Here is a 15449-nt window from a genome sequence, read left to right on the forward strand (position 1 = left end):
CAAGGAGAGCTGTGCAGGCAGTAAAGTAGCCTACAGGCCAGCAATACCATTCAAGACAGGTGGTTCATCCAGCTGTGCTGCTTCCAGGTGTTATTGCCAATGAGCTCAAATTTTTGCCCCCAAACCGAAGCAAACAAACAAACAAACAAACAAAAAAGTAAGAACAGCTATAAAAACAATAAAAACTAAAGACTATAAATATAAAAACTATTGTTAAAAACTATAAAAACTACCATTAAAAACAAATAAGCAATGAAAACTATTCTAAAATCAAAACTATTCTAAAATAAAAAGTTTAATGGAGGCACAGCTAAGATGGCAGAGTAGCAGGGGTCCCTAGGCTTGTCTCGTACTTCGAACATAGCTAGATAAATATCAAATCATTCTGAATACCCAAGACATCGATCTAAGGACTGAATGAACAAACTGCACAACTAGAGGGAGAGAAGAGTCCACCTCAAGGGAGGTAGGAGGTGCAGAGACATGGTTTGGGGAAGAAACAGATCATGGGTGCTGCAGAGAGGAGGGAGCCCTGGTCGTTGAGAGGCAAGAGAGAGGCATACACAAGGTATACACAGGCCCTGAGGCAGACAAAAGGAAAACACTTCCTCAAAGCCACTGACTAGGAAAAAAAGAGAGGTTGATTTCCTTTTTTTAAAAAATTTTTTTAACGTTTTATTTTTGAGACAGAGAGAGACAGAGCATGAACAGGGGAGGGTCAGAGAGAGAGAGAGGGAGACACAGAATCTGAAACAGGCTCCAGGTTCTAAGCTGTCAGCACAGAGCCCGACGCGGGGCTTGAACTCACGAACCGCGAGATCATGACCTGAGCTGAAGTCAGACACTTAACCGACTGAGCCACCCAGGCGCCCCGAGAGGCTGATTTTCTTGAGTTTCTGCAACCAGTGGGGCTCAAAGACTGGAGAGTTGGTCCATTGTGTGGCTAGTATAAAGCTCTGAGGGTGCTGCAGTGCTCCTGTAGAGAAGACAGGAGGCAGAAGGCATGATCTGAGGATCCCGTGGACCGAGCTGGGAGAGACCGTTCCTCCTTCTTGGAGCGCATCTGAGAGAGGTGGCATTGCCTCTCTAGGGACAAAGGAGTGGAGGGCATCATTTCCCTCCCCCACACCTCAGCATAGGCCCAGGGATACCTGCTGAGGGTGGCTAACCTGTACACTGGCTCTTTATTGTACTTTACTTAAAACCCCATCCTCCTGCACTTTGTACAACTATCCTTCTGGAACAAACCTGCATCAGTCCCAGTGTGGCAAGACCCTCCTCAAGGGGATGAGTGCAGATCTCCGCCATGCTAGGTCCCTAAAGTCTGGAGTTTTAAAACTCAGTTGGCCTGGCTGGGATAGAGCTCAAAGTGTACTGCACTGCTCCAAGCAGGCAAGCAACTTGGACCCAGACAGTGTGAAAGCAGCGTTCTGAAGGATGCTTGGGACACACAAGGAGAAACTGCTCCCTCCTCTGGGAGGGCTTCTTGAACAGAAGCAAGCATGAACTCCCCTCTCTGGACAAAGGAGCTGGCTGGAGCCATTTCCTCCCCTGCCCCTCAGCATAAACTAACTTCAGTAAATACCACAGCGTCAATACTGGCTGCCTAAACTGCTTACACCAAGCTCCACCCTCCTGTGCTATGCTGGTAGTGCTTTTCTTGGGCAAGTATGCCTAAGGACCAGCGCCGCTGGCCTATTCTCCAGAAGAAGAACAGCACAAATTCCCACACACACTATGTCTAAGAACCATGGAGTTCTACAAAGCTTTAGCTCTAGTGGAAATAGAATCCAGTCTCTTTTAACAAGCAGACAAGAGCACACCTAGTTAAAAGTTGCTATATTCTGGCAATGGCCCAGACTTTCCCCATCGCAGGCAAGGAGAAACTGCAGAGGACTGACCTGAAGGAAAGAGCAGCCGTAACACAGCAGCACAGTGCATACAATATGCACCAGAGACACTTCTTGAAACACTAGGCCCTGGACATTATATGACCTCTTCTTCATAAAGCCATTAACTCTCAGGAGCAGGAAACATAACGGCTTTCCTAACACACAGAAGAAGACAGAGAACTAGAAAAAATGCAAGACAGAGGAATTCATCCCAAAAGAAAGAACAAGAAAAGGTCACAGCCAGGGATCTAATCGAAACAGATATAAGTAATATGCCTGATCCAGAACTTAAAGCAATAATCATAACTAACTGAGCTTGAGAAAAGCATCAAATACACCAGGGAGTCCCTTACCACAGAGATAAAAGAGCTAAAAACTAATCTGACCAAAATGAAAAAATGCAGTAACTAATTATCAAAACTGCCTGGATGTAATGACAAGGATGGATGAAGCAGAGGAATGAATAGGTAACATAAAAAAATACAATTATGGGAAATAATGAAGAACAAAAGAGGGAAAGAAGTATCATGGATCACATAGAGAATTCAGTGACTCCATAAAATGTAATAACATTGATATCATAGGAGTCTCAGAGGAAAAGGGAGAGAAGGGGGCAGAAGGTTCATTTGAGGAAATTATAGCCAAAAACCTCCCTAATCTGACAAATGAAACAGACCTCCAAATCCAGGAGGCACAAAGAATTCCCATCAAAATCAACAAAAGCAGGCCAGCACCAAGACATATTGTAGTTAAATTTGCAAACAATAGAGACAAAGACAGATCCTAAAAGAAGCAAGACAAAAGAAGTCCTTAATTTACAAGGGAAGACAAATAAGGTTAGCAACAGATCTGTCCACAGAAACTTGGCAGACAAGAAAAAGGCATGATATATTCAATGTGCTGAATGGGAAAAATCTGCAGCCAAGAATACTCTATCTAGCCAGCAAGGCTATCATTCAGAATAGGAGAGATAAAGAGTTTCTCAGACAAACAAAAACTAAAGGAGTTTGTAACCACTAAACGCCCCCTGCAAGAAATATTAAAGGGGATTCTTCAAGTGGAATGAAGGAAGAAAAGTGACAAAGACTAAAAACGAACACAGACAAAAGAAATTAATAAAATGGCACTAACTTCATATCTATCAATAATTATCCTGAAAGTAAACAGACTAAATGCTCCAATCAAAAGACAAAGGATGTCAGAACTGATTAAAAAAACAACAAAAAACCCCCGACCCATCTGTACAACTGCCTTTCATAGCTCATTGTAGATCTAAAGACATCTGCAGATTGAAAGTAAGGAGATGGAGACACTTACCATGCAAATGGATGTCAAAAGAAAGCCAGAGTAGCCATACTTCTATCAGACAAACTAGATTTAAAAAAAGATTTTTTTAAAGTTTATTTTTGAGACAGACAGAGCAAGCAGGGGAGGGGCAGAGAGAGAAGGAGAGAGAGAATCCCAAGCAGGCTCTGCACTGTCAGCATGGAGCCTGATGAGGGGCTCGAACCCACAAAATGCGAGGTCATGACCTGAACCGAAACCAAGAGTTGGACGTTTAACCAACTGAGCCACACAGGCGCCCCAAGACAAACTAGATTTTAAACGACTGACTGCAAAGAGATGAATAAGGGCACTACATCATAATAAAGGGGTCTATCCAACAAGAAGTACTAACAATTGTAAATATTTATGGCCCCAACTTGAGAGAAGCTAAATATATAAAACGATTAATAACAAACATAAAGAAACACACTAACAGTAATACAAGAATAGTAGGGGACTTCAACACCCCACTTATAACAATGGACAAATCATCTAAGCAGAAAATCAACAAGGAAACAATGGCTTTGATGACACACTGAACCAAATGAACTTAACAAACATATTGAGAACATTCCATCCTAAAGCAGTAGAAAACACATTCTATTCAAGTGCAATGGGACATTCTCTAGAATAGATCACATACTGAGTCACAGGTCAGGTCTCAACAAGTACCAAGAGTGAGATCATACCATGCCTATTTTCAAACCACAGTACTTTGAAATTTGAAGTCAACCACATGAAAAAATTTGGAAAGACCACATACATGGGGGCTAAAGAACATCCTACTAAGAATGAATGGGTCAACCAGGAAATAAAAAAATAATAAATGAGGGGCATCTAGGTAGCTCAGTCAGTTAAGCACTGACTCTTGATTTCAGCTCAGGTCATAATCTCACAGCTCGTGAAATCAAGCCCGACAGTGGGCTCTGCGCTGATGGCGTAGAGCCTGCTTGGGACTCTCTTTCTCTCTCTCCCTCTGTCCCTCCCCAACTCATGCACTCTTTCTCTCTCTCTCTCTCTGAAAATAAATTTAAAAACATTAAGGGGCGCCTGGGTGGCGCAGTCGGTTAAGCGTCCAACTTCAGCCAGGTCACGATCTCGCGGTCCGTGAGTTTGAGCCCCGCGTCAGGCTCTGGGCTGATGGCTCGGAGCCTGGAGCCTGTTTCCGATTCTGTGTCTCCCTCTCTCTCTGCCCCTCCCCCGTTCATGCTCTGTCTCTCTCTGTCCCAAAAATAAATAAAAAATGTTGAAAAAAAAAATTAAAAACATTAAAAAAATATTTAAAAAAAAAACTGAAAATTAAACAAATACCTGGAAACAAATGAAAATTAAAACACAATGGTTCAAAACCTTTGTGATGCAGGAAAAGCAGTCCTGAGTGAGGTATATAGAGATAGAGGTTTACCTCAAGAAGCCAGAAAAATCTCAAATAGACAACCTAACCTTATACGTAAAGGAGCTAGGAATAAAAAGAAAAAATGAAGCCTGGGGTGCCTGGGTTGGTTAAGCAGTTGGTTAAGCAGCTGACTGCAGCTCAGGTCATGATCTCGCAGTCCATGAGTTCAAGCCCCGCATCAGGCTCTGTGCTGACAGCTCAGAGCCTGGACCCTACTTTGGATTCTGTGTCTCCCTCTCTCTCTGCTCCTCCCCTGCTTGTGCTCTATCTCTCTCTGTCTCTCAAAAATAAATAAATGTTAAAAAAAAAAAAAAAAAAAAAGAAGCCTAAAGCCAGCAGAAGGAAAATAATAAAGATTAGAGCAGAAATCAATGATATAGAAACTAAAAAACCCCCCAACAGAATAGATGAATGAAACCAGGAGCTGCTTCTTTTAAAAAATTAATAAAATTGGTAACCCCCTAGCCAGACTTACCAAAGAGAAAAGAAAAAGGACCCAAGTAAATGAAATCACTAATGAGAAAGGAGAAATCACAACGAACACCATATGTATACAAAAAATTATGGGAGTATTATGAAAAATCATATGCCCCCAAATTGGGCAATCTTGAAGAAATAGATAAATTCCTAGAAACTACAACAACTAAAACAGGAAGAAGTAGAAAACTTGAGCAAAGAATATCCAGCAAAGAAATTGAATCAGTAAGCAAAAATCTCCCAACAAACAAAAGCCCAGGGCCAGATGGCTTCCCAGGGGAATTCTACCAAATACTTAAAGAAGAGCTAACCTTTTCTTCTCAAACTATCCAAAAAAATAGAAACGGAAGGAAAACTTCCAAACTCATTCTATGACTCCAGCATTACCCTAATTCCAAAACAAGACAAAGACTCCACTTAAAAAGAGAACTACAGACCAATATCCCTGATGAACATCGATGCACAAATTCTCAATAAAATACTAGCAAATCGAATCCAACAGTACATTAAAAGTATCATTCACTACAGTCAAGTGGGATTTATTCCAGGGTTGAAAGGGGAGCTCAATATTCTCAGGTCAATTGATGTGATCCACCACGTTAATAAAAGAAAGGATGGGAAACATATGATCCTCTCAATAGATGCAGAAAAAGCATTTGACAAAGTACTGCATTGATTCTTGCTGAAAACCCTCAAAAAAGTAGGTTTAGAGGGAACTTAACATAATAGAGACCGGCCATCTATGAAAAAATCACAGCTAAAGTTATCCTTAATGGGGAATAACTGAGAGCTTTTTCCTCTACGGTCAGGAACAAGATAGGGATGTCAACACTCAAGACAGTTACTTAACATAATACTGGAAGTCCTAGCCACAGGAACCAGATAACACAAAGAAATCAAAGGAATCCAAATTGGCAAGGAAGAAGTCAAACTTTCACTATTGCAGACAACATGATACTCTATGTAGAAAACCCAAAAGACTCTACCAAAAATTTGCTAGAACTGATATATGAATTAAGTAAAGTTGCAGGATACAATATCAATGTACAGAAATCTACTGCATTTCTCTACACCAATAATGAGGCAGTAGAGAGAGGAATCAAGGAATCGATCCCATTTATAATTGCTCCAAAAGGAATTAGATACCTAATAAACCTAACCAAAGAATTAAAAGATTTGTACTCTGAAAACTATAAACCAATGATGAAATAAATTGAAGATGACACAAAGAAATGGAAAAACATTCCATGGTCATGGATTGGAAGAACACACATTATTAAAATATCTATACTACCGGGGTGCCTGGATGACTCAATTGGTTAAGCATCTGACTTTGGCTCAGGTCATGATCTCACAGTTGATGAGTTCAAGCCCCAAGTTGGGCTCTGTGCTGACAGCTCAGAGCCTGGAGCCTGCTTTGGATTCTGTGTCTCCCTCTCTCTCTGACCTTCCCTCACTCAGGCCCTGTCTGTCTCTGTCTCAAAAATAAATAAACATTAAAAAAATTAAAAAAAAAAATCTATACGACTCAAAGCAATGTACATGGAATGCAGTCCCTATCAAAATACCACCAGCATGTTTCACAGTGCTAGAACAAGCAATCCTAAAATTTTTATCGAACCACAGAAGATTTTGAATAGCCAATGCAATCCTGGAAAAGAAAACCAAAGCTGGAGGCATCACAATTCCAGATTTCAAGCTATATTACAAAGCTGTAGTCATTAAGACAGTATGGTGCTGGCACAAAACAGACACACAGATTGAAGGAACAAAACGGAAAACCCAGAAACAGATCCACAACTATATGGTCAACTAATCTTCAACAAAGCAGGAAAGAATATCTAATGGAAAAAAACCAGTCTCTTCAACAAATGGTATTGGGAAAACTGGACAGCAACATGGAAAATAATGAAACTGGACCACTTCCTTATAACATATACAAAAAAAAATCCAAAATGGATGAAAGACCCAAATATGAGACAGGAAACCATCAAAATTCTGGAGAACACAGGCAGTAACCTCTCTGACATCAGCCAGAGAAACTTCTAACTAAAGGCAAGGGAAAAATTAACTATGGGGAATTTATCAATATAAAAATCTTTGCATAGCAAAGGAAACAATCAACAAAACTAAAAGGCAACCAACAGAATGGGAGAAGATATTTGCAAATGACATACCTGATAAAGGGTTAGTATCCAAAATATATAAAGAACTTATAAAATTCAACACCCAAAAAACAAATAATCCAGTAAAAAAATGGAAAGACCTGAACACACATTTTTCCAGAGAAGACATCCAGATAGCTAATACACACATGAAAAGATGCTCAACATCATTCATCATCTGAGAAATAAAAATCAAAGCTACAATGAGATACCACCTCACACACCTGCCAGAATGGCTAAACTTAACAACACAGGTGGGAATGCAAGCTGGCGCAGCCACTCTGGAAAACAGTATGGAGGTTCTTCAAAAAACTTAAAAATAGAACTACCCTACGACCAGCAATTGCACTACTAGGCATTTACCCAAGGGATACAGGTGTGCTGTTTCGAAGCGACACATGCACCTCCATGTTTATAGAAGCACTATCAACAATAGCCAAAGTATGGAAAGAGCCCAAATGTTCATCGATGGATGAATGGATAAAGAAGATGTGGTATATACATATATATACAATGGAGTATTAGCAGTCAAAAAGAATGAAATTTTGCCATTTGCAACTACGTGCATGGAGCTAGAGGGTATTATGGTAAGTGAAATTAGTCAGTCAGAGAAAGACAAAAATCATATGACTTCACTCATATGAGGACTTTAAGAGACAAGACAGATGAACATAAGGGAAGGGAAACAATATAAAAACAGGGAGGGGGACAAAACAGAAGAGACTCATAAATATGGAGAATAAACTGAGGGTTACTGGAGGGGTTGTGGGAGGAGGGATGGGCTAAATGGGTAAGGGGCACTAAGGAATCTACTCCTAAAATCATTGTTGCACTATATGCTACTAATTTGGATGTAAATTTTAAAGAATAAAAAATAAAATTAAAAAAAAATCCTACTAAAGGAGCAGAAAAAAAAAAGAAAAAAAAAGAATGTATATCCTTTCCTATATATATATATATATATATATATATATATATATATATATATATATATATATAAAATCCCCTGTAGCTAACAAGCTTCAAAGTTCTTCAGAGCAATCTAAAAGGCCATTTCTCAGGCTACAGTCTTCAGTAAAACAAAGAATAAAGCATTTGCAAACTTAAAAAAAAAAATTAACAACACAGGAAAGAAAAGATGTTGGTGAAGATGCGGAGTAATGGGAACCCTCTTGTACTGTTGGTGGGAATGCAAACTGGTGCAGCCACTCTGGAAAACAGAACGGAGGTTCCTCAAAAAGCTAAAAATAGAACTGATCTATTAGAATTGCCTATGATTTGGCAATTGTACTCATGGGTATTAATCCAAAAGATACAAAAATAGTGATTTGAAGGGATACATGCACCCTGATGTTTATAGTAGCAATACCAACAAGAGCCAAACTATGGAAAGAGCCTAAATGTCCATTGTATACATGTCTGTATATAGAACAAACTGAGGGCTGCTGGAGGGGAGGTGGGCAGGGGGATGGGCTAAATGGGTGATGGGTATTAAGAAAGCACTTAATGATGACTGATGAGCACGAGTGTTGTATTTAAGTGATGAATCAGTAAATTCTACATATGAAACAAAAAAAAGAAAAAGGAAAAGGAAAAGAAAAAGAAAAAGAAAAAGAAAGAAATAAAAAGGAAAAAAGTTTATTAGACACACATGCATAAACTAAAAAACACCAAAACAATACTACCCAGGTTGGGTTTAAGGAGCAGAATTTGAAAATAGAATGAAACAAACAAACTTCAGGAAACTACATGTATCTACCCAATGCATGAATTCAGAATAAAAAAGATCAACATTTTTGGTTACTGAATCAAATCCTGGTGCCAACTGGGACAACTACTGCATGGCCACATATGGACAGGCCCTGGAGGCCCCCACCCAAATACCCTGGAGGCCCCCACCCAAATACTTGTTGCCTTGGCAGTTGGGTCACAGTTACCCCACTTTTCTAATGTGACAATCTGATTCACCCTTAATATCTCCATTTATAATAGTGAGAACCTACACAAATACCAAAACTTATTGTTTACCACCTTCCTTGGAGAGACCACTAAGAAGAGATCAGTGTCTAGTGTCTTCAAACCTGCCCCTGGGTTTGATGGGACTTGGGCATAATCATCTGAGATAGATTGAGAACAACAGCCATACCTCCTTCCACCATGGGAAATTCTACCCTAGTGGACATACTGCAAAATATAACCTCCTACTTCCAACAGGACAAAAGCCAACACCACAAAATTCCTATCTGGGACTGAACCTGGGAGCAGACGTGCCCAACACAGAACATGTGGCTTCTCACCGCTTCCACAAGGTGCACTGACAAGGGGATCTGGAGAAGGGAGAAGTGAAGGGGTGACAGTAAGCAAAGGGCCTGAGGAAGGGTGGTGACAGGCATTTTTATAGGGAAGGGCTACCACGACCAGAAGAGAGCCATGCATGGTGTTCACTATGCCTCAGGCATGGGTCACAGAATCTGCCATGAAAAACAAAACTGCGGGGCACCTGGGTGTCTCAGTTGGTTAAGGTACCAACTTCGGCTTGGGTCATGATCTCACAGTTTGTGAGTACTAGCTCCACATAGGGCTCTGTGCTGACAGCTCAGAGCCTGGAGCCTGCTTCAGATTCTGTGTCTCCCCCTCTCTCTGTGCCTCCCCTGCTCACACTCTGTGTCTGTCTCTCAATAATAAATAAACATTAAAAAAAATTTAAAAAAAAAAGAAAAACAAAACTGCACATGACTAAACTGTAGATGATAGTCTTTTTATTCATTGTTTCAGAAATATTCATACACTCATAAGCCAAAGTTTGCTTTCAAATCAACTGACAACTACTAATTAACATCTTTTCTCAGTGTCCAATACTATGCTTGTCACTCAAAGGAACTAAGCACAAGAGTATACACTTAAGATACAGGCCTAGTCTCAGAAGGGAGAGAACGAAGGGGAGCTGTGTCAACTGGCTGCTAGAGACCCAGCACTCACCAGGCACCTGAGGCCCGGGGGATTCTTCCACTGCTGAGGCACCAATCCCCACTGGATTGTGGTGAGATCTTTAAGAGTGCTGAACAAGTCTCAGAAGGGATTTGCTAGTCTTGAGAGATCTGCAACAGGCATAATTTAGGGATCTAGGCAGCAAAGATCACATGGGTTTCCAATTTCTCTGTTTTAAGTTTCTAATACAGCATCACACTCTCACACTCCAACCAAAAGCCAACAAATGTCCAACTGTTGCCCTAAAAATGGGTATGGACTGTTCCTTTTAGTTGATGAGTTCTGTCCTTCCAGCATCAAACACCAGTGGTTCTATAATTCTTTTATGTCCGTACAAGGCCTCCTGGACATGTTCTATTTTGTAGGTGAAGAAAAGGTTTTGACCATTTATTGTATTTCCTAAAAGCACAGCTGGATCAGGAGAAAAATCAGCCTTCTAATGGTTCTCTGCCAGTAACTAATGTCAATTCTCTAAGGCAGTCCTCCCTCAGTAAAACTTGGGGCTCCCTGCCATAACTCAATGCCAGTGACTAAAACGCACCTTCAGGTTTAGATACATATGGATGAGAGAGATGGCACTTTATACTGTGTGGCACTATGTGTTCAGGAAAAGTCACACATGAAGGGAATCTTCCTGTATTAAATATTTAAACTTCATGATAGATTATGATTTAAAATAATTCTTTTTAGCTTATCTGCTTGTCAAAAATTCACAAAATATTGTAGTATAAGATTCAGTTCTCCCTAGTATGTTCCTGGAGCGAGGCTGCCCTGGACATCAGCTGCTTGCTCCCTCTACAGGCAGCCTACCTGCTCTTTGCAGAATTGCCCAGCCCACCAAGTGACTCTGGTGGGTCTTCCACCTCATGCTGTCACTCCTGCTGTGGAAGAGGATAGCACATGAGGGGCTGCTCACTCAGAGTCCATGCTGACTTGCAGATGGCCTGGGGTTCCCCCTCTGTGTCACACACATGGAAAGGGTCTACCCAGGAATACAGTAACAGAGGGTAAAGTCAAAAGATGCAGGTCCTAATGGGAGGCCATCAGCTCCTGGAGGTATCCACATCCAACCCTGGACTCTCTGACAATGTATTTTCTTTTTCTTTTTTTTTTTTAAATTTAGGTGTAAAGTGGCCAATCCAGTGGCTCAGCCCTTAGAGTATGGTAGTCTGGCTGCCATGGCCTGAAATGTATATAGGCACCCTGGTCCCGGTCACTGTAAAGCATGACCCTGCCTCTGTCAAGCTCCCAAGGTCCTGAAGACAAGAGACTCCTTTAAGAAGCAACACATCAAAAAATCTCCCCAAATAGGTATAGAGATGCAACACAATTAATACTGAAATGTCATGCTTTTTCAGTACATTTGGCAAACTGATACTTTAAGCAAAGCAAAAATGTATGAAGAGGCAACATACCCTTGAAGAAGAATATGGTAAGGAAATATGTCCTGTCAGGTAGCAAGACTTAAGTGAGAGCTATCAGGAATAAGACAATGTGTTGTTATGCCATGGACATAAACATGACCAACGCATGAAGGCCTGCAGAAAGGACATTGCAAAAGCCTGGACACTGACCAGTGCATCCACAGAAATATGGCAGATGACAATAACATTGCAGATCATAAAGGAAAGGAGGGGTTCTTCAGCCACTGGAGGAGAGACAACTGATTAGCTCCACAGAGAAAAAAGAAACTTCATCCACTCATATCACACACAAAAACCAATTCCAGGATTATAAACTTAAATCTAGAAAACAAAACTTAAAATCTTCAGTTGAAAATATAAGGGAGTATTTTATGACTCCCTAGGTAGGAAAGAACTTTGTCAAAAAGATATGAAAAGGGGGTCGCCTGGGTGTCTCAGTTGGTTGAGCGTCCAACTCTGATCTCTCACAGTTTGTGAATTTGAACCTTGCGTTGGGCTTCACGCTGTCAGTTTGGGATTCTCTTCCCCTCTGTCTACCCCTCCCCCACTTGCACATGTTCTCTCTCAAAATAAATAAACTTAAAAAAAAAAACAAATTAAGAGTATCAGTTTATTAAAAAAAAAAAATCACCACTATCAGAGTGAAAAGACACCACAAACAGGGAGAAGTATTTGCAATGCATGTAAAACACAAAGGATATACAAGGAGCTTCTATAAAGCTAGAGAAGAATGGGCAAAAGACACAATGAGGATTTAACAGAATAGGAAAAACAAGCAACAAACGAAGATGCCCACCTTAGTCACAACAGAGAGAAAACCAGAGTAAGGCCACAAGAGTGTGTATGTTACAGTCACTAGGTTTTCCAATTCAGAACAGTCAGTTGTCATGAGGGGACTGAGAGACAGGCTAAATGACGCCACAAGGAGGCAACCAGTGGAGAGAACAGGTGTCCCCCTGTGCAATTTTTCAGTAGTAGTAAGCTTCCAGAATTTGCTCTATTATGCTATCCACCACAATAGTCATGGGACATTAATATAGCTTTTTAAACATAAAGTAATTAAAATTCAACCAAACTTAAAAATCAGTTCTTCAGTCACACTAAGCCACACTTCAAGTGCTCAACAGCCTCAGATATAGAATTTCCCATCATGCAAACAGCTCTCCTGGGCAGTAGTGCTTTATATCCTTACATACATGTCCCATGTTTGTTTAGGTATAGCAAATACTACATATTAAAATATTTCCACAGTGCTCACATAGTAGAACATTCTTAAATGATGAACTACACTGCATTTTTGTTTTTCAGTTGCAGGAAACAAATTCAAATTAAAGTCTAAATAGTCACACACAAAAAAATGGTGCTTTGTAACACTTACTCCCTTTTTACCCCCATTAAATAACCCCAATAAATCAAGCCTCTAAAAAATTCTTTTTTCTGTCACCTATGGGGAATAACTCTACATGGCCTGGGGGTTGGCTAGGCTGAGCACTCACCAGGCTCTGCTCGATGAGCAGGCAGAAGAGGACAGCATTGCCCACCTCCCGCAGATTCTGGAAGCACACGGTCTTCAGCTCCGCATACTCAACAATGTCCTTCAGCTGGTGGTGGAAGAACTCTAGGATGCCTGTAGCAGCAGAGAGTGAGTAAGGGGACTGGGGAGGTTGGAGGCACAGCCTGGGCTCTACGGCTGGGAGCATCTCTGCTGGTCATGAAACATCCTCTGACACTGCCATTGTGCCTGGTATGGAGATGGCCATGTGTCCCGACCCCAACATCCTCCTTGCAACAGTAGCCTGTCCATCACCTGGGCCTTGGGACTCAGCTCCAAAGCCTCTTTCTCTGTCAACCCTGTATCTTCTGAGGAGGCACATTACAAGAATAAAGGAGAAAGACCACATCATCATCTCCAGCAGAGGCAGAAAAGGTCTTTATAAAATTCATTATCCCTTCTCAGGCATAGGTAGAAAGGGATGTACTTAATCTGCTAAAGTACATCTACAAAAGCCCTGCAGCTAATGTCATGAGTCTCAGTGGTGGAACCTGCATTCTCTCTCTCTGAGCCCCAGAGCAAGACCACACATTTTCATCACTGTCCTGGAGATCTTGCACATTGTGATATGGCACAAAAAGACACCAGGCATAAACACTGGGAAGAAAGCTAATATTCCCTAATTTGATCTATACATTCAAATGCTGACCCAGTCAAAAGTCCACAAGCTGACTCCAAAATTCACGTGGTTACGCAGAAGACCTAGAATAGCCAAAACAACTCTACAAAGAACAAAGTTGGAGACTTAACAGTTTTCAAACCCCTCATCCCAACTGTCAGGTACCAACTGCCATTTTGCAAGGATCCCTAGGGCAGTTGGACCTGGAAGCTGAGTTCCCTGTCCTTCCCTGGTTGGTGATCTTCAAGAACCCAGTGCTGTGCAAGAGTCAGGGGTTCAGAGTTCAGAGCCCCATCACCCATCAGTGACTAGGCGGCATTGCCCCTCTTCCCCATATCTTCCTCACCCAAGTGTGATGATTCCAACACACCTGCTCCCAAAAGAAAGGCTGGTTTGTTTGTTCCATTGGAAACAACCAGGCTTTGATTAGGTTCGTGGCCTCTTCCCACCTGGGGAAAGGAGATCCTACCCTTATCAGTAATTTCTGACTTGACATCTTGCACTGAGGTCTGAATGTTTATGCTGTCCCTTCTGTACTGCACTCCTGGGGAGGTGCCCATACTCACCAGGAGAGCCATATTCATGACGGGGCAGGCGGCAGATCTTGGGCATCACCTCCATCAGCGTCTTCACGTACTGCAGGATTGTGCCTTGCAGCTGTAGGAGAAATAGGCTGCATCAGCCACTGGCTGCCACTGTCTCAAAGGTTGTGAGTGGTGCATGGGGCTTCTAAAAGGGAGTCTGTGGGGCGCCTGGGTGGCGCAGTCGGTTAAGCGTCCGACTTCAGCCAGGTCACGATCTCGCGGTCCGTGAGTTCGAGCCCCGCGTCAGGCTCTGAGCTGATGGCTCAGAGCCTGGAGCCTGTTTCCGATTCTGTGTCTCCCTCTCTCTCTGCCCCTCCCCCGTTCATGTTCTGTCTCTCTCTGTCCCAAAAATAAATAAAAAACGTTGAAAAAAAAAAAAAATAAAAAAAAAATAAAAGGGAGTCTGTTAGTAAAACACATGGTAATGACCAGGACTGAGAATCACTTTGGCTGGGAAAGGAAATCCTATCCACAGAAAGAAAACAACCTCCACCAGAGTGACTTTACAGGAATAACTAAATGCATCTTCTAAAACACAATTCTTCTTTCAGGAGACAAGTGGCCTGAGGTATGACAGTGGGAGGGCAAGGAGCTCTAGTTGTATCCATCTGTGGTGAGTGCGGTGGCTCTGAAGAAGTGACATCCTCATGGGGCAGTTTCTGTATTCCTCTGACGGATTTGGTGTAGCTGCAACACTGGACCATGTCACCTCATGTGCCTAACACCTTACAAGTTATGTGTTTTGGGGCAGAGGTTCTAGCTGGGGGTCCCAGCAGTGACTGAGTGGGTCATGGGCTTGTGTCTGTGCCAAAAGACCCAACTTTTATATATTCTAATTGATTTCTGATCCAAACAGGTTGTATATTTTGTCAACCTCTTAGAATTCTGTCAGGTTTTGCTTTGTGTTAATGATCATATCATCTCCTTGATGGACTGCTACTTTAATTATGTGGCCATTAATTCAGCTTTAAGCATGGGAAATACCTGAAAGTCTCTATTTCGCGATAAAAAATTTTAAAGAAATGG

The 15449-nt window shown here is 41.6% G+C and overlaps 1 protein-coding gene across 3 annotated transcripts in view; it reads right to left on the reverse strand.

Moving 5' to 3' along the window:
• Positions 1 to 15449, reverse strand: part of CYFIP1 (cytoplasmic FMR1 interacting protein 1) — an 86956-nt gene that overhangs the window by 10756 nt on the left and 60751 nt on the right. For all 3 annotated transcript variants that reach the window (XR_009263942.1, XM_058736925.1, XM_058736926.1), the window contains exons 24-25: positions 14406 to 14496; positions 13165 to 13295 (exon numbers count right to left, since the gene is read on the reverse strand). Coding sequence is in view for 2 of the 3 variants with exons in the window: in XM_058736925.1 (XP_058592908.1) it covers positions 13165 to 13295; positions 14406 to 14496 (222 nt within the window). In the remaining variant the exon portion in view is untranslated. The remainder of the gene's footprint in view (positions 1 to 13164; positions 13296 to 14405; positions 14497 to 15449) is intronic.

The sequence above is a fragment of the Neofelis nebulosa genome, chromosome 7 (genome assembly GCF_028018385.1).
Source record: "Neofelis nebulosa isolate mNeoNeb1 chromosome 7, mNeoNeb1.pri, whole genome shotgun sequence".
Lineage (NCBI taxonomy): Eukaryota > Metazoa > Chordata > Mammalia > Carnivora > Felidae > Neofelis > Neofelis nebulosa.